The sequence below is a fragment of the Vicugna pacos genome, chromosome 25 (genome assembly GCF_048564905.1).
Source record: "Vicugna pacos chromosome 25, VicPac4, whole genome shotgun sequence".
NCBI classification, from domain to species: Eukaryota; Metazoa; Chordata; class Mammalia; order Artiodactyla; family Camelidae; genus Vicugna; species Vicugna pacos.
The window spans coordinates 16,676,057-16,694,762 of NC_133011.1; the positions used below are offsets into that span (position 1 = coordinate 16,676,057).

Consider the following 18,706-nt stretch of genomic DNA (forward strand, 5'->3'; position numbering starts at 1 on the left):
GGGGAAGCGGTCCAGGAGAGACTAGCCGGGAAGCCAGAGATAATTCTCCTGAAAACGCTCTCTAAATGAAACCTTCCCAACCTTCTCTCTCCATATTCTCTCTTTACGCCTCTTTATCTCTTCCCTCCCTTGTCCAGACCGGGCCAGCCCCTGCAGACCACCAAGACTCACAATCAGGGTTCCGCCTAGGAAGCCCTTCCATCACATCTTTTGCCTAATTTAGCACTTAAAGACAATTCACGTTGATTGTTTACTTCATTCGTTAATCTATTATAAAAAAGGCATGAAGTCTAGAAGCAGAAATTATGACTTCTTACATTTGTATTTTAAAATGGGCTCTTTCTAAAACATAACTATAAATTTACAGTTGTGCTTTTCTATAACCATATTCTGGAAAATTATCAGCAAAGAAAAGTGATTTTGATCACATATTTGAGGTATCAAGGTAACATTATTTAAAAGCATGACGTGAATCCTTTTTATATGAAGTTTTCTATATTGCCATAATCTACCTCTTTTATAAGTTTAGAATATATAAACATGATACCCCATTATGATCATAAAAGTCCTGCACTGTGCTAAATATATACAATAATAGGATTTTCAGAAATTTACACATTTCATTTGTCTCTAGATTATCAATTTAGGCAATTCCTATCAACAATGACAAAAGTAACAGGCCTCGGCCCATTTTATTAATAGCATCACACCAGTTGTATTGAGCTCATATATCATACAAAGAAATGGAATTTATCGCTGCGGAAGGATTTTTTAAAATTTATAGACCCATACATGTTATTACAAACCTGGTTATTATTTTTACACAGTAAGTACTGTAAGTATTTCTTTTTTTGAGAAAGGTATAAAATGCTAAGGTGAAATAAACCTCCCCCAAACTGATTCAATCTGAGAAAAGATTAAAATGCTTAAAGCTTTTAATATCCAAGAACACACATCTGAAGAAATTCTCTTTGTATGTTGGCTCCAGGTCTGCCTGTTCCTGTGATCTGGACTCGTTTGGCTCATACTGCAAAGGCAGGGGAAAGGACTTTGATTCTGCAAGAAGCAGTAACATGGAAACCAGGAGATAAGGTTGTAATTGCTAGCACAGGACACAGGTATGATGTCTTCTGGATCCCATAATTTGGATTTAGAATAGAGATTCTTTTAATTATGTAAAAGAAGGATGATTTGGAAGGTTCACAACTATTTAATTTAAATTTGAAACCTTGAATAAAGAAATATGAACTTCCAAATATGCATTTGCCAAATATTAACACTGAGTTGATCCTCAGTGTGTTGTTTTCATTGATTGAATTTACTGTAAGAAAAAGCATATGTATAAACTAATAAAAGATTTCTGCTGTTTTTCATGGTTAGGTTCCCTTGTAAGATTTTGTTTGACAAAAATATTCTGCTGTTAAAAGTCATTTGAGAACCGCTGAGGGAGAGCTTTAGCTAAATACATTAATGCATGCAGAAATGTAAATTGGCTTCTTTGTTTAGGGTTCCCGAAGAACAGGGCTGAGAGCAGCTGGTGAACTCTTTCTTATCTTACAGTCTTGGTGGTGGTTCCCATGGAGCAAAATTGTTAGTAATGACTGAGTGAAAGGGAAGAAATTATAGAATGAGTGATGATTCACACGACCTTTTACATGTCTGACATTTTACAATCGAAACTGCTTATGACCCTTAATTTCTGTCTAATTATGTATTTTAAGAAATAAGAAATAAAAGGAAAAAAACTAATACAGCTACACCAACAATATTTGTGGAGCAAGGGAGCAAGAGGAGCTTTATTGTTCAAATTATGAATAATAGCAAAATTGGATCGGGGGAAAAATAGTAATTTATGATAGGAAATAGCTAAATTATGTGAAAGTCGTGACTCAATTTAGAATTAAAATTCAAGATGACATTTTGAGTTTGTCACTTTCCAAGTTAAAAATAGACTTGTAGATGTTAGGAAGAGTTAAATATATACTTAGCTTTATAAGCACCCCCTTTTTTTCTCTGCCCTTGAAAGAAATTTTAATTACATATAGCAAAATTAAAAAGCAACAAAATGATAGAGCTTACTAATAGACAAGAAAGTCCTCATTTTGACTTTTCTGGATGAAATAAAAGAGTAAGTTTAGAATTTAGTTTAGGGATATTGAGTTTTAAGAAACAAGAATTAAGGAGTTTCCCATCAAATCTAACACACTGTTCACTATCATATTGGTAAATCCTAGTTGAGAGTTTATAAAGCAGGTAGTTAAAAATACTACTTCTAAAGTCAATCTGCCTGGGTCCAACCCCCAGCAATGCCACTTACTAGGCCATATTGTTTCACCTCTCTGTGTTTCACTAAAATTGGAATGCTATTAATATGTGTCCCAGAATTATTGTAAGAATTAAATGAGTTAATATGTGTAAAACACTTAGGGCAGAACATGGCTAAAAGTTGGTGCTATATAAGTGTTAGATATTATTACAAAGGAAGGAAAGGTGTATTTAGGGGCCTATAACATATAAAAATGCTTTTTAGAACCTTCTTTTCTAAAGAAATCTCTGTATCATCTGAACACAAGAGAATTCAGGAGAGGCTGAGGCAGGAAAACAGATGTGGGGCATGAGAAGGGCTGAGTCCCAGGTCTCGGTTGAGCCCCTGGGACGTGCCCCGCCAAGCGTAGGTCCTTGGCTTTGCGAAGGAAAAAATTCAAGACTGAGCCACAGTTGAATAAAAGTAGATTTATTCAGAGAAATGCATTGAAAGGCAAGAGAAAGTCCACGAGGTGTCGGGGTTGAGTGTTCAGATTAAAAATAGGTACACATTCCATAGAAGGAGTGCAGGCTGTCCCCAAACAGGGGTTGGTGGGGGTAGGCAGCGCCGCGAGGCACCTTGTTGCCAGTTTTTATGGGCTTGCTGGCTTCATGTGCTAATAAGGGGAAGAACCAGTCTAAGTAGCCTGGGGAAGGGTCTGGGATTCCCAGGAAGTTGGCCATTTCCCACTCTGACCTTTTGCGGCTAGCCTTGGGACTGCCCTGGTGCCTGTGGGTGCGTTAGTCACCATGTTAATATATTACAAAGGACATACAATGAAGCTCAAGATCTGCTGGAAGTTAAATCTCCCATCATCCTGAGCCTCAAGGCCTGCAGGGGGTTTAATCTTTCACCAGTTTGATGTTAACTGCTGTAGCATTCCTTGAATGGCTGTGCCCTGCCCCCTTCCTTTCTCAAGGCCGGTCCATATCACCTGAGGGATCATGTACTATTGATAACCCTATCTCAAGCATCCTTAATCTCCACCTTCCCCTGCCCTCTACCCTGTAATTCCTTCCCTGAGTCTTGGAATTATAGCTTTCCCCATCCACCCACCATCTTGCAAAAAAACAAAACAAAACAAAAAAAGAACAACCTTGGTCTCCTGTCTCTTGTCTCTTCTAGCTTCTCTCTCTCTCTCTCTCTCTCTCTCTCTAAATGATTGAGCTGCTTAATTTCTTCCATTTAATTCTCACTATCCATTTTTTCCCTTTAAACCTACAGTCTGATTTTGATCTTCACAAAACTTTTCTAGTAACCTTCTAACAGCATCCTCCACTTCCTGCACATCACCAAACTCTTTGGGTTCTGCCCTTGAAGAGCCTCTTCCACCAGCTTTCCTTGCTCTCAGTTTAATTAAGACTCTCAGTCCCTCACCCTGGAATATTCCATCATCTTCCTGTTTGGGCTTCATTCCTCTACCTTCTTCCCTCAGGAATTCATTCTGCATTGATTTGTTCAATCAATCAAAAAAATGGTTATTGAGTTGTGACAGGTACTAGACTAAGTGCTCAGCATACGGAATGATTCAAGGGGTGCCTTACATAGAGGAACAGACAAGGAGTAGGGGGAACAGAGAAGGAAATGCGTGATAGGACTGCAGCGTGGTGACAACCCGAGCCTACAGGGCACTCCGCGGAGCTTACTGGGAATCCAGAAGAAGGGCTGGGAAAAGGGAGAGAGGTGCCTTTTAACCTGTTTCACATGCAACATTGTTATTTGAACTGGTATTTATAGGAGGAAAAGATTTGCCAAGGGAGAGGGGAATCAAAAAGGAATGTCGGGAAGATACAGAGGTAACTCCCCTAAGGGCACCTCTGTCTGCAGCACCAATCATGCTTTAGTAAATAATACACAATCAGCCACAGACGCACACGTCTCCTCAAAGTCAGGGGCACTTTCTACTTGGTATCACCAGTACTTAGCTCTGTGCCTAGAAAACAGGCTAGACAGTCAATAAGTGTTTGTTGAATGACTCAATACAAAAATGTGTCTATTATAGGCTTGGCCAGTCCTTTTGCTGGAACACCAGGTGTGTTGAAGGAGTGGGTAGAAATGAGACCTCTGGAACTTAACCTGAGTGATTTCTTTTCCCTGCTCAAGATTCCCTTTATAAGGGTTTCTCAACCTCAGCACTGTTGACATTTTGACTGGATAGTTCCTTGTGTTTCATAGGACTTTTGGAAACATCACTGGCCACTGACCACTAGTAGCAGCCCTTCCCCAGTTATGGCCACCAAAAATATGGCCAGGCATTGCCAGATGTCCCCTTAGGGGAGAAAACCATCCTCACCTGAGAACCACTGAGTATGAGCTGCAAAGTTAGAAATGAATACCTTTGAATACTTCATAGAATTAGTCCAGTTCTATGAATAAGTATAGCTAGCACTTGGAAAATATTTATTTATTTGAAATGCATCCATAAAATGTATTCAGTTACTTGAAGAAAGAGTGAAATACCATCTTCAAAGTCCTCTTCAGAATATTGTATGGCGTAAAAAAGAATTCCCATTTTACAGATGAAATGTTCAAAGAGCATAAAACAAATACACCAAAACAATGTTGTGTTAATTTATATTAATTTTGAAAGTTTTTTGTTAAAATTTTTACAGACACAGCCAACAAGAGAATGAAAAAAGGACCATTGCATCTGTATCTGCTGATGGCATAAATGTAACACTAACTGAATCGCTGAGTTACACACACTTAGGAATTACTGTCACCCTCCCAGATGGAACTCTGTTTGAAGCAAGGGCAGAAATTGGAATTCTCACAAGAAATATTTTAATAAGAGGATCTGATAATGTGGAGTGGAATAACAAAATTCCAGCTTGTCCTGACGGATTTGACACAGGTGATTTTAGCAGCTATGGTGTGTCAGCTTGCAATGTTTCCAGACATTGCACAAATATTCCCTGGGGGCAAAATCATTCCCCATTGAGAACTAATAGACTAGGTTATGCTCTAGCAATAAACAAAGGCCCACATTTCAGGAATTCAAAGTGATAAAGGTCTATTTCTCATTTATGCTGCATGTGTCCAGTATGGGTCAACAGCGGGACTCTGCTCATTATAGCTGTTCCAGGGTCGGGGCTGATGGAGGCTCCGTCTCAGCACACATTTCCACGATCTCTGAGCCAGGAGGCGAGCTGGCTGGAGAGCTAAGCACTAGCAGTTAGTTCCTTTGGTCCTGAACTGACAGGTGTCTCTTCTACTCAGATGTCAATATAGTCTGAACTGGTTCCATGGCTGTCCTCCACTTACCACAGTTCTCAAAAAATACATATATTTATAAAATTATATATAACTATATAACCATATACATACACACACATATTGTTAAGAAGCACCAGGCATTTTTCAAGCCTCTTTTAAATATTTTATGTAATCACTACTACCATTACCATCTATAAGTAGTTGAATAATAACTGAAAGTTTAGATACAGCATTTTCTTCAATGGGAAGCAAAGACAAAGCTCACTGCATTCAATGTCAAATGACCCACGTTCTGGTTGCAGTGCATCGGCTTCAAGTCTCAGTGTCCATTGTGAAATCTAGTTTCATCCTGGTTAAAATGAAACTACTAGCTGTTCTGCCATCCTACTATAGCTGTAAGAATTAAGTGAGATAATTCATGTTCTAATACTATGCCAGTGTAAGATTGTATATATCACGTTAATTCCAAATCATGAGGAAAATAAAATTAGAGATAATAAATCAAAATACCTTTATCAGTATTCATTTGACCATTTAAATATTTACTTAGTATCCTCTCTGAGAAATACTGTAGTGAGTACTTTAGAGGATGCAAAGGTGAGCAAGACAAGACACTTCCCTTTCTCACTGTGCAGAGGAGGAGCTGATGTGAATGCAGATAATTGTGTTCCAGGATGAGATTAAAGTTATATGTGTATAGAAAGAGATAATTAGGTGTGAGAAAAAGGCTTTTTCATAATTAGAGGGTTTTGGCCTGCTTTTTCTTTATGATATCTTTTTAAAAACTATTTTTAAAGGTGAATTTGCTACACAGACATGTCTCCAAGGAAAGTTTGGAGAAGAAATAGGAAGTGACCAGTTTGGAGGCTGCATTATGTTTCATGCTCCTGTACCTGGAGTCAACCTGGTAACTGGAAGACTAGAGCATGTGGAGGTAAGAGGCATTATTATTAACAGTTTGTCCAGAGCTGTCCATACAGTGAATGTGTATTGAGCACCTGCTTCTTGCCAGATGCCACTTATAATCTGGTAGAGGTGACAGATAAATAAACAGACGATTTTGATACATCTGATTATTCACCCATGTAAGCATGTCAAAATTTTGTCTCTGTTTTCTCACTCCCTCCCCCACATCAAATTCATCAGCGGGTTCCATCCACCCTGCCCACAAATACTGCATCCTGAATCCGCTGTTTTCCACCACTTGTGCCTGGTCCCTAACCCACGCCCCATCACCTCTCGCCTGGACTATTGTGCTTCTCTCCTGATGGGTCTTCCTGCTCCCACCCTTTCTTCGGTGGAATCTCCACCCCACAGCCAAAGGGGTTTTTATCATGTGAATCAGATCTTGCTACATCCTGTTCAAAGCGCTTCAGTGGCTTCATATTACACCTGAAACAAAGAGTCCAAGCCCTCCTGTAGGACCTGCACAAACTGTCCCCAGCTGGCCTCTGACTTTACCTTGTGTGACTCTGCCCCCTTGGCACCTGCCCTGCCAGCCACACGGGTCCCTGTGTCCATTGACTGTGTCAAGCACACTCCCGTCTCAGGTTCTCTGCACCTGCCCTTCATTCTGCTTGGAAAGCCTCCCCACCGAACACTTAAATGGTCCATGTTTTTGTTTCAGTCAGGTCTCTTCTCAAATGTTCTCTCTTCAGAGAGGCCTTTCCTCACTACCTTCATTTGAATGGCTTCCCAAACACCTGCTTTTCTTTATTGACGCAGAACTCCTGACATGGTATCTGTTTTTGGTGTATTTTTGATCTCTCCCCCAGAGCATAAACTCGGTTGGTTCGGAGATTTCTGTCTCTCTGGTTTTCTGCTGATTCTGCTGAAACAGTGCTTAGCATATAGCACATTCTCAATTGACTATTAACTGAACAAATACATAAATAAATGAATCAATATGCAAGATCAGGAGCTCCTCTGTATCGTATTCATATTCAGTCTGTATAATCATGGTTTAGCAAAGTTTTTATCTAGTATTCAATAAAAGGAAGGAAGGAAGGGAGACTGGGAGAGAGGGAGGAAGGAAGGGTGGGAAGAAGGGAGAGATAGTGAAATCTATAAATCCATTAAATTGGGAACACCTCGACTGCAATGAGGGTGGCAGAGTCAATGACGGCGTTTTGTAAAACTCCCCTCCTCCTGGGTTATGTTATTCACACATAGCATCTGGATATGGACTGAGTGAGGTTGCCAGGGTCGATCGGTAAATATTAGTAATAGTTAGCTTTTATTTTTAGATGAAGAATGAAAATAAATAGATGCACGAACATTTTATTTTCAAACCTTATGAGACCATATTATATACACACACACGTGCGCGCGCACACACAGAGGCATCTTCTGTATTGGATTATTAGATCGTATGTTGAAAGTATAGCAGAGACCGATTTATAAGAGCACCAACTCTACAGTCAGACCAGTGGGTTTAAATGGAGCTTTGTGACCATGAGCAAGGTCCCACTTTCTTCATCTATAAAATAAAGTGTATGGCAAATGGCTACTTCCTAGGAATGTGGTAAAACCTGTGATCGTGCATATAAGATATTTAGCACAATATATGCCACATGGTAAACAGTCAAGAAGTGTTTCTTACTGTTAAATGAGAATTGATGTGAAGGAGAAAAAGAAGTCTTTTAATAGGTTGTATTTTACTAAACACAAAAGCTTCGTAACAGAGCAAGGGGAAGAGCAGAAGAGTAGAAGGTGGCTTTGGTTCATTCATTCCTTTGGTCCCAACTATGGGCTGTCATAGATTGACAAAAACAACGTGGGTTGCTGGTCAAATAACATTTTAAAATGATAAACAGGAATGATATGGGAGATATAAATGTATTAATAATGTGAAAGTGGGTATTATTTTGCAACAAGAAAGTATGAGCCAGGCAAACTCTGAGTCTAAACGTGTCACTAAATAGCTGTGGTTTCTGGGCTTGACAGATATGCCATGCTGGCCAGGCATTCCGGCTGGGGCGATACCCGATACATTGGCACCTGCTTGGGGATTTACAGTTTAAATCTTATGTAAGAGGCTGTGCAATTCACCAGACCTATAACAGAGCTGTTACTATCCATAACACACATCACCTTCTGGTTGAGAGAAATATTATATATGATATCAGAGGAGGAGCCTTTTTTATAGAAGATGGTATTGAACATGGCAATATCCTGCAGTATAACTTGGCAGTATTTGTACAGCAAAGTACTAGTCTTCTGAATGACGATGTGACTCCAGCTGCGTTTTGGGTAACCAACCCAAACAACACCATACGGCACAATGCAGCTGCTGGTGGCACTCACTTTGGCTTTTGGTACCGAATGAACAACCACCCTGATGGGCCATCCTATGACCGGAACATTTGCCAAAAAAGAGTCCCTCTTGGAGAATTCTTCAACAACACTGTTCACTCCCAAGGCTGGTTTGGATTGTGGATATTTGAAGAGTATTTCCCCATGCAAACAGGATCTTGTACTTCTACAGTGCCAGTGCCTGCAATATTTAATTCACTCACTACTTGGAATTGTCAAAAGGGAGCTGAATGGGTCAATGGAGGGGCTCTTCAGTTCCATAACTTTGTGATGGTAAACAATCAGGAGGCTGGAATTGAAACAAAGAGGATCCTGGCTCCTTATGTTGGAGGATGGGGTGAAACCAATGGAGCAGTGATTAAAAATGCCAAAATAGTTGGTCATCTTGATGAACTGGGAACGGGGTCTGCATTTTGCACAAGGAAAGGCCTGGTTCTCCCATTCAGTGAAGGGTTGACTGTATCTTCCGTCCACTTCATGAACTTTGATCGTCCCCGCTGTGTAGCTTTGGGAGTGACATCCATCACTGGTGTTTGTAATGACAGATGTGGAGGTTGGAGTGCAAAATTCGTCGACATCCAGTATTCTCACACACCAAACAAGGCTGGCTTTCGATGGGAGCATGAAGTGGTACTGATTGATGTTGATGGCTCACTTACAGGTAACATGATATTTTAATTCTGAAAAAAAATCCTATGGAAATGTGTTTGTTTGTGTTAACAACAGAGTTGAATTGTCAGAGCAGACTCAGGTGAAGCACAGATTTTACCTGATATCAAACTTTACTATAATGACTTACGATATAGGCAAACACTAGGCATAGATGAGACATTCTCGTCTGGAAAAGCCCCAAACAATCAGATGCAGCTTCCAAATATGTCCTTTTTCTCCAGCATTTGCACTTTGGTATTGAATTAACAGCAAATTTTGAACAATATTTACAGAAATACTGATCACAAAAAGAAGCCATTTCAGTTTTGGAATACCTCACTTATATTCAGTTAATTATGCAGATAGAAACTGCTTACCTGAGTGCCCAAATGCTCCAGCCAGTCAAGCCCATAAATGGATATATTTCCGGTTTATTTACACATGCAGTGTAGACAGACTGGCTGTATCCTACTCAAGTACTCTAGAAGGAAGTAAGCTATAGGCCTGCTGTTAACTCTGTTCTTTCCAATTTAAATTCTGAATTTGGAATTGAGTTAATGAATATGTGAACTTTTGTACAAAATTCAACATCCTTTGCAAGTTAAATTTGTTACCATTTTAGTTCAGAGTATGTCAAATTTTTTGTAAATGGTCATGGTTTCTAGAATTTAGCATTTTTATTTTAATGATAAAGACTTGACTAAATAAGAAAGATGTGTGGTGTGTGTTTGTATGATTCTGGACAGCATTTTATAAGAGAAAGACTGTTGACAAGTAAACTACAGGTATTAACAGATATTTATTTTTGAAAGACTTTGAAAGATGGAAAGTGATTCATCTCAGTATTCAAACAGACTGAATTCTCAACCATAATTGTTGACTTCTTTACTGTTCTAATGGTGGCTTTAAGAGCGAGAACATTTGGATGGTTTTAATATACAGAGCTTTGTGTAACCTTTATTCGTTTGCTTAATTTGGCTTAGATTCTTAGTGTTAGTTGACAGACCATTGGTTAAGAGTGGCTCTGTGGTCGGATTGCTTGGATTTGCGTTCTTCTGTGTGACCTTGACCAAGTTACCTATCCCACATCCCCTATTTTGTCTCTCGTGGGTGCTTCAGATCCCATGTTTCAGCTACATCCACAATAAGCTCCCTGACCAAAGAGTCCATTGCAAAGATTTTTTATGAGGACCCCTTATCCCATGTCAAAAAAAAAATATTAACGAAGACTTGACTGTATTCATGGCACTATGAGTCACAGTAACTGTACGTTGTAGACAGTTTGCTTTTTTTAGTTTTCTGACATGAAGTAGGAAACGTGCTGTTTGTGTTCATTTCCCAGGTCACAAAGGACACACCGTCATTCCACACAGCTCACTGCTGGACCCTTCTCACTGCACTCAGGAAGCCGAGTGGAGCATAGGCTTCACTGGGTCTGTCTGTGATGCCTCGGTCAGCTTCCACCGGTTAGCATTCAACAAGCCTTCTCCAGTGTCTCTGCTTGAAAAGGATGTGGTTCTCTCAGACTCTTTCGGTCAGTGGAACGTGATAATTTAAACTACTCATTTAAATATGTTTCCCTCAATTTTCTTCATCATCTGCTTGAGTTGTCACTCACTGTTTAGAACATTAGAAAAAGCATAATATTTATATCACTCAGAAGCCAGGCAGGAAACAAATAACACACCCCAGAATGGGCTTGTGGGGAGGATTGAATAAACGCATGGACCAGTAGGACATGCTGCTGATTAAGGAACCTCCAGCCAATATTAGGACAGAGAGAGCAGGCCGTTAAGATAGCTTTTGGAGCAAGACAGTAAAAATATACCACTGTTTCTGCCACTGAAGGCAAATTATTCTGATTATCTTTGCTGATTGAAATAGGATGGAGGGAGCATCTGCCGGGTCAGTAGCTGCACACCGGGTGCCAGAGATTGTTGATTACTGATTTGTTTCAGTAAAGATACCATACCTGGGACAGCAGATGTGCATGACATCATTGCCTGACTAGATTGCCTTAATTTACTGTCATTATTCATGATCCATCTGGCATTTGCACTAGCCAAACAAGCAAGTTAAATGGGGATGTGGTAGGAATCCTGATCCTCACATCTCTCAGATTTTTCGCCGTAGCATTAATATCTGCATTTTCCCTCTCGAGGATTTGGCATTGCTTTCAGTTTATTATCTTGGTAACAGGGTGGGGAAGCATGGTTCCTGGAGTGTTCACTCAGTCCTTCCCACCTGATTTTCCCCCACAGGGAACCAGTGTGTGAATTCTTCCAGTTACTAGGTATATCTATTCCCATCATACCTGACCTGCCTGGCTTAGATCTATATATCATTCCATCCATCCATTCATCCGACCATCTGTCATCTGTCTATGAATTATTAGTGAAAATAACCTCTCTGCAATTAATCCATTCTCATGGACACTGTTCTGATAGACTGCAGTTTTAGGAAAATAGGAAAAATATCGATGAATCGAAGAGTTGCTAAACAGATCATTATCAAATACAGTTTTTTACATTTTCTGCATAAATCTAAAAGATGTAGCTTCTTGATGACAGCATTTCCAAATTTCCACCTTTAATGATATTTACAAGGTAGAAACTTGCAATTTGAAACTAAAATCATGTATCTCAATATAAGTCAAATGAATTTTGAAAATGGGTAGCATGATTATACACGCCATACAATAGCTGCTAAATTATAGCTGTGTCGGATACATCTGGACATGCTGCGATATTGTTACTCCACTGCGTGTTATCTTACTCCACTGCGTGTTATCGGATCCTCTTAATAGAATGTCAGCTTCTGCCCCTCCTTCAAACAGAGTTCTATATCTATTCACACTATACACTTTGGAATTGGAGCAATACCCGTCAGATGAACCTGTGGCCCCACTGGACTGGCTATAAGACTGAGCAAAGACTCAATCTATCACCTGGCCTTCATAAGCTCTGACTCCAGCTGGTAGACCACGGTGGCATTTAGGGTTGGAGGGTTGGTATCAATTCAGAGCCGGGATCTAACAACTCTTGAAGTGTCTGGGTAGTTTCCTCTCCCTGTTATATAGTAGCCTGTTAAATGGCCACAGGTTTCTCCCACTCAGTGCAAGTGCTTCCAGTCTGTGAATTGGCTTCGATCTAGGAAATGGTTAAGAGGTAAAAAATTTCCACTTGGGTTACTTGAATTAGATTTCTGTCCACCAAGATCTGTGTAATTTTTCTGTCTCTGTATGCCAAATGTCACCTTTGTGTGCCATCCACTGTTCTCCTGGGGGAGGCTCTTTGCATTGCAATGTCAGAGGCTCAAAAGGGTGTGTTTCACCCAGGAAGCACTTTTCAAGCCTTTGCACGTGTCAGTTCTGCTGATATCCCATGAGCCAAAGAAGTCACCTGGTATCAACAGAGCGGGGACGTGTATTCTGCCCTCAAGGAGGAGAGAGGACTGGGTACTTGCTGAACAATCCAAGTTATCATAGCTCTTCTCATACACTACAGGTCTTTTGAAACTGTGAGTTTTTGGTGCCTCTGGTCATGGCCTTTTCAGAATGCACTAGTGCAATTCATAAGCCTAAGAATTTGTTCCCCTTTGATACTGGAATTTGTTTTGCCTTGTACTCAAGAGTGAAAGGATGACAGTTTATTTTGTGATCTTGCTTGTAGCTTCTTCCTCCTAAATTTGTAAGAGAAAAGGTTGCAAATTTAACATAAAATTCAATCAGAGATGAAAAAAGAGGAGGGGGAGGAAAAAAATAGAATATGGGCAATTAGTCTATATTGTAAGAGATCTTTTCAAATCTTCAGCTGAAATTGTCGGGCATTATCTCAAATTAAGTCTTTTCCCCGTAACAGGGAGTTCAGGTTCCAAGTTTGTCATTCACAAAATTTAGGGTATCATGGCCAGTGTCCGTGGTGGGTCTACTTGCAGCCTAGCTCATTAAGAGCTCTAAATCAAAACTTTCCATTCATACTTACTAGGCAACAAATATAGAAGAACCTAAAAAAGTTCAGAACTTATATTTGCATACTCTGCAAATGAAGGATTATGAAGAATTAAGATCTTAAATGAATAGAAATAGAATTGTATTTTAGATCAATGGTATTTAAAGACTTGTATTGATAAATTTAAGCACTCATGTCTTAGTAATCGTAATCATCATCATATTTCAATTTTATCTTTCTCTAGGGAGTAAAGGCTCCATCTCATTCAAAATTCCAAGTGAGAAAGCATTTTATGTTTTAGTTGAGTGTGATATTAAACATCGGGGCACAAAGTCATCTAGAACATAAGTCGTGAAATGCTATAGTAACATTTTAGAGACCTCCATAGACTAGATTCATATTTACCTTTGCACTTGTTCGTAAGAGAAGGAATTTCCTGGAGGTAGAGATCACTGTTATTTATTTTGTGTTCTACAGGCACAAGCATTGTTCCCTTTCAGAAGAAACGACTGACTCACATGTCTGGATGGATGGCTCTGATTCCAAATGCAAAGCACATTAACTGGTATTTTAAAGATGTAGATCACGTAACCAACATATCGTACACGTCAACATTCTATGGGTTTAAGGTAAACAAAAAGCTGCCAAATCCATCTTCTAATAGTTATGATTGCATATTACTCAAACACAGCCCACACACCCTCCTTACTCACACCAGTTGTGAGCCCAGAATGCCCTTGCCTCACACAGTGACCCAGCAAAGTCCTGCACACTTTCATGACCCATCCTAAATCTCAGAAGCAAGCCAAACAAACAAACAAAAAAAGAACCTTCTTTAAGAATCGGAAGTAAGCAGTCTTTCCGCCACATTCCTGTAGCACTAAGTGTGTGCTCTGTTCTTATTACCATGATAATAACTAATGTTTATTGATTGCTTATGATGTTTGGGCACCAGCTGTAAGAGCTTATTATTTGTATAGTAAAATATACCAAATACAGAAAATTACAGAGCAAGTCCTGTATGCCCACTCCCTAGCTCTATCTGAATCTAATATTTTATGACTGTTTATTTTAGATTTTTTAAAAGAAATAAGCATTTTAGAAGAAGTGAAGATCCTCTGTATGCCTTACTCTGATATTATTCCCACCTTTAGTGGTCACCAGTATCCGGAACGGGGTATTTTCATCCCTATTCGCATTCTTCTACCTATACTACATATGGGTAGCCAAAAAAATACCTAGCATTGTTTTAAATGTTTTGAAACATTATATAAATTAAATATTTTCTAAATTTATACATATGTATAGTGTGTGTGTATTTGTATATATAACATATATAAACATACATAACACATAAACATATATATGTTTAGAGAGAGAAAGATTTTCATTGCCTTAGTGATAGAGTTAGCATTATTGCCATAGATAGATGAAATGTTAATAGACAAAGTATAAATACAACATAAAAAACAAACAAAAACCAAAAGTTAAGTTTTATTATAGGGGTTAATGAATGTCCTCAAAATTAATGTATACTATGCAAACTATCAACGTGTAAAACAAGTCACTTTTTTGCAAACCTTAAAGGAAGAAGACTATGTAATCATATCTCATAACTTCACTCAAAATCCTGATATGTTTAATATTAATGATGTGAGGAATGGCTCTTCCACTCCATTGAATTGGAATACTAACAAGAATGGAGATTGGCACCTTGAAGCAAACACTAGTACTCTGTATTACTTGGGTATGTATTCAGTAGACAAAAGTGATTGCTTTATCTATTGCTTCATCTAAAAGAGGAGAAAAATTGCTTCATGGACATATGTGTTATGTAGTGTCTTGTGTATAGCAGGATTTGATAAATGTTTGTTGAATTAAAGGATGGATAAGTTTATGCTAGAAAAAGCCTTGAGTTGAATTAAGAACTTACATTTTATATTTGGAGGTAACACTAACACTCATAATTAGCCCCAATGTTTATTTCACAAAATTAGAGGAAATGAGTACAATGAATTGTCATATATTTTGTTTCCATCTTTATTAGTTAATTATTTTTGGAAGATAAAAAGTATTTAAAAATAAATTTTAATTGAGCTCTCAAGTATTTGTTTTTGCCAAGATATTTTGACTCTGCATTTTAATAAGACGTGCATTTTGTTGGAATTTCTTCATACCTATCCGATACCTTTGAATTATACCAAATTACTATCTTACAAAATAAAATAAAATAAAGAATATTTTCAGATTGCCATGATTTTGTTTACATTCAAGTACTTTGATCACCATGTTAGTTTAAACTGCTTTTCCTTCGCTATCAGTGTCAGGAAGAAATGACCTTCATCAGAGCCAGCCCATTTCCGGGACCGTAGATCCTGATGTGAAGGATGTTGTTATTAATTTCCAAGCTTACTGCTGTGTTCTCCAGGACTGTTTTCCTGTACCTTCCCCATCAAGAAAACCAACTCCCAGGAAGCGACCAGCCACATATTAGTATGTAGGCCTTTTGTTTGTTCATAGCCATTCAGGTCATGCAGGCAGTTAGTATTAAGAAATATGAGAAGTCTTTAAATGATTTCCAGCTGATAAGTGACATTATATTTTGAAAAGACCACTTATACCACTCAATTTACAGAGGGACAGTGGAAAAAGCAGGAGGCTCATAAGGCTCTAGAGCGCTTTAGAAGAGACATGGGCCATAGAGGTTATTGGCCAGAAAGCCCTCTCTAGTCTAAGGTAGATATAATTATTAAATGTTTATTTAGTATTTATTATGACTCATGTAATAGATTTAGATTGGTGTAGACCAGGGTATGATAGAGGTATATGTTTACATACTACATGTATATGCCCAGTATAGGTTTTCCCCCTACAATATGAGTTCTGCTCACTGAAAAAAAGCTATAATTGGAATTATTAATTTATATCTTGCAGATAGTTATCAGTGAAAACAAAGAGAATCTTGATCCAAAACTGGTAGATCAAGATTAGAATATAAAGCTCTAGCCACACAACGGACAAATGCCTAGTTTAAGAAATATTGGTCTTTATTGATCATAGCAATGGACAATAAGAAGAATGTATACCAAGCACAGTCTAGTGCTTCTGGGGATAAGAAAGAACGGCTTGAGAAAAGCTAGACAAAATCAATTATTGAATCTGCAATGCTAGTCAAGATACTTAGATACAGCCTTTAAACAAACCTTAAATGAGATTGCTTCATGAAATATGTATTATTGTGAGTCTAAATAATCCTCAGTAATCCTTTAGCTGCAAATCTCTCTTTAAAACCCCTGAAGGCAAAATTTTATAACAGGATTTTTGATGAACAGATTTTTTAGTAATACAACTTAGTAATTCTAAGTGTATTTAGAATATAATTAAAAAATACTTCTAACTAAATAAACTGTATATTGGTTCTTTTATAGAATTCTAGCATTAATATCATAGAATTTTTAAATTTTTTACTAGGTCAGGAGAGCAACTTCTGATTGCAGACATTTTTTAATGGGAAAATACTAACTTTATAACAATATTCTTTATAGTAGTTTGCACTGAGATCGTTTCTAGCAGGTATAGTGATGGGAAGTGGAGACCTCCTCTCCTCCAGTGTATTTCCATATTTATTTCAATTTAACATAACCTTCCCTCTGGTTATAGAACTGCCATCCCTGCCCCCAGCCCAGGAGCTTACCCTCATTGACCCATCCTTGCCAATTCAGAGACCAGTCTTCCAGCCCTCCCTTCACAGAATCTAGCCAACTTTGTACCCTCCTGCCTCTCTCCCTATGGAACAGCACCATATGTAAGAGTCTTTAAGTGGACAAAGGATGCATTTCTTTTCACTTTTCCACCATGTGAAATCTTACAAGGAAATCAAGTTATTTACATGTTAGACAAAATTAGGGTATCACAGTAAGGATTTAGTAGGAGAAAAAGTGATTCAGATTGTGGATGGAAAGCAAATTTTCTTCAATGGAGAAAAAACACTATGTAGTTGTGTTTGTATTTTACTAATTGCATATTATTAGCTTGTCTATAGTGAAATTACAGACTATCTAACTTGTATTCTGTCATCCCCAAAACACCTAGTATAGACCTATCCCCTAAGGAGATGCTCATTAAATGTACAGGGATAATACTTAATGAAAATATTTCTTTTCTCTTTTCAGCCTATGGTCAAATGATTCTTTCTGGCAATCATCTCAAGAAAATAATTATACCATACCTCACCCAGGAGCAAATGTTGTTATTCCAGAAGGTAAATGCATAAGCATAAATAGATAAAATGCTTGTGTGTATGCACCATTAGGATAGGTGCCACAATAGTGTCCCACCTTTATGCAGCACACCTTGCGGAAAAAGAACATGTGGCGAGATGGAGTCAGTTATTGTGTCCTGAATACCAGACCTCGCTTCTGTATCTTATGTGCATTTAAACCTGAATATTAAGAATAGCTGATCTTCTGAGAGACAAAAATTAGTCATTGTATGGGAAAAGGCTCACAAACTCCAAAATCAGGACTCACTAATAAGGCTGTCAGTGTTTTATCTCTAGGCTATAGTCTATGGGTTATGTTATATTCCTTGTATTAAAGTCTTGTCTTATAGGAACATGGATTGTGGCAGACACAGATATTCCACCAATGGAAAGACTCATTATTTGGGGGGTTCTGGAACTGGAAGATAAACATAATGTAGGAGCTACAGGGTCTTCTTATGGAAAAGTTGTTTTGAATGCTACCTACATATCACTACAGGTAAGAATGAGGGTCTGGTAACTTCTACCCTTATTAACCAAATACTAAAATGTTGGTGATTTACTGAACAAAGTATAAGAAACCACATTCAGTTGATGTGAATAAAAGACACAACTGGCTCTGCCCCTTGAAATGGGAGCCTCATGTAAGTTCAGTTTATTTCTGCTCTCCTTTAAATTCCTTAAGCAGGAATTATCATGCTACTTTCTAGTGTGAGGTTTGCCCATTTTCAATCCTCTGGAATATTTGCATTATTATTGAGTAAAGCTGACCTCACAGTGTGCTCCAACAAACAGAGAATCCCCTGGAGTTCTGGAAAAAAATTAAAAAGATTTTAAGCCTGTTTTTTAAACAAAGAAAACAAATAGCATTTGTTAAAATGAATGGATGTAGATGGGATTATGAAAACCAGGAGCAGACTAATAAAAATATTTCAGTTGTTTGGAATAATCTCCTTATTCCCTGATGAACCTCAGATAGTCTTGAGCATGTAATAGTTTAATCAGTTT

General features: G+C 38.3%; 1 protein-coding gene across 1 annotated transcript in view; it reads left to right on the forward strand.

Annotated features, from left to right (window-relative positions):
- Nucleotides 1-18,706, forward strand: part of PKHD1L1 (PKHD1 like 1) — a 133,471-nt gene that overhangs the window by 76,592 nt on the left and 38,173 nt on the right. The window contains exons 46-55 of the mRNA XM_072949613.1: nucleotides 989-1,118; nucleotides 4,918-5,159; nucleotides 6,319-6,455; nucleotides 8,468-9,497; nucleotides 10,830-11,021; nucleotides 13,915-14,066; nucleotides 15,025-15,184; nucleotides 15,759-15,930; nucleotides 17,610-17,698; nucleotides 18,049-18,197. Of these exons, the coding sequence (XP_072805714.1) occupies nucleotides 989-1,118; nucleotides 4,918-5,159; nucleotides 6,319-6,455; nucleotides 8,468-9,497; nucleotides 10,830-11,021; nucleotides 13,915-14,066; nucleotides 15,025-15,184; nucleotides 15,759-15,930; nucleotides 17,610-17,698; nucleotides 18,049-18,197 (2,453 nt within the window). The remainder of the gene's footprint in view (nucleotides 1-988; nucleotides 1,119-4,917; nucleotides 5,160-6,318; nucleotides 6,456-8,467; nucleotides 9,498-10,829; nucleotides 11,022-13,914; nucleotides 14,067-15,024; nucleotides 15,185-15,758; nucleotides 15,931-17,609; nucleotides 17,699-18,048; nucleotides 18,198-18,706) is intronic.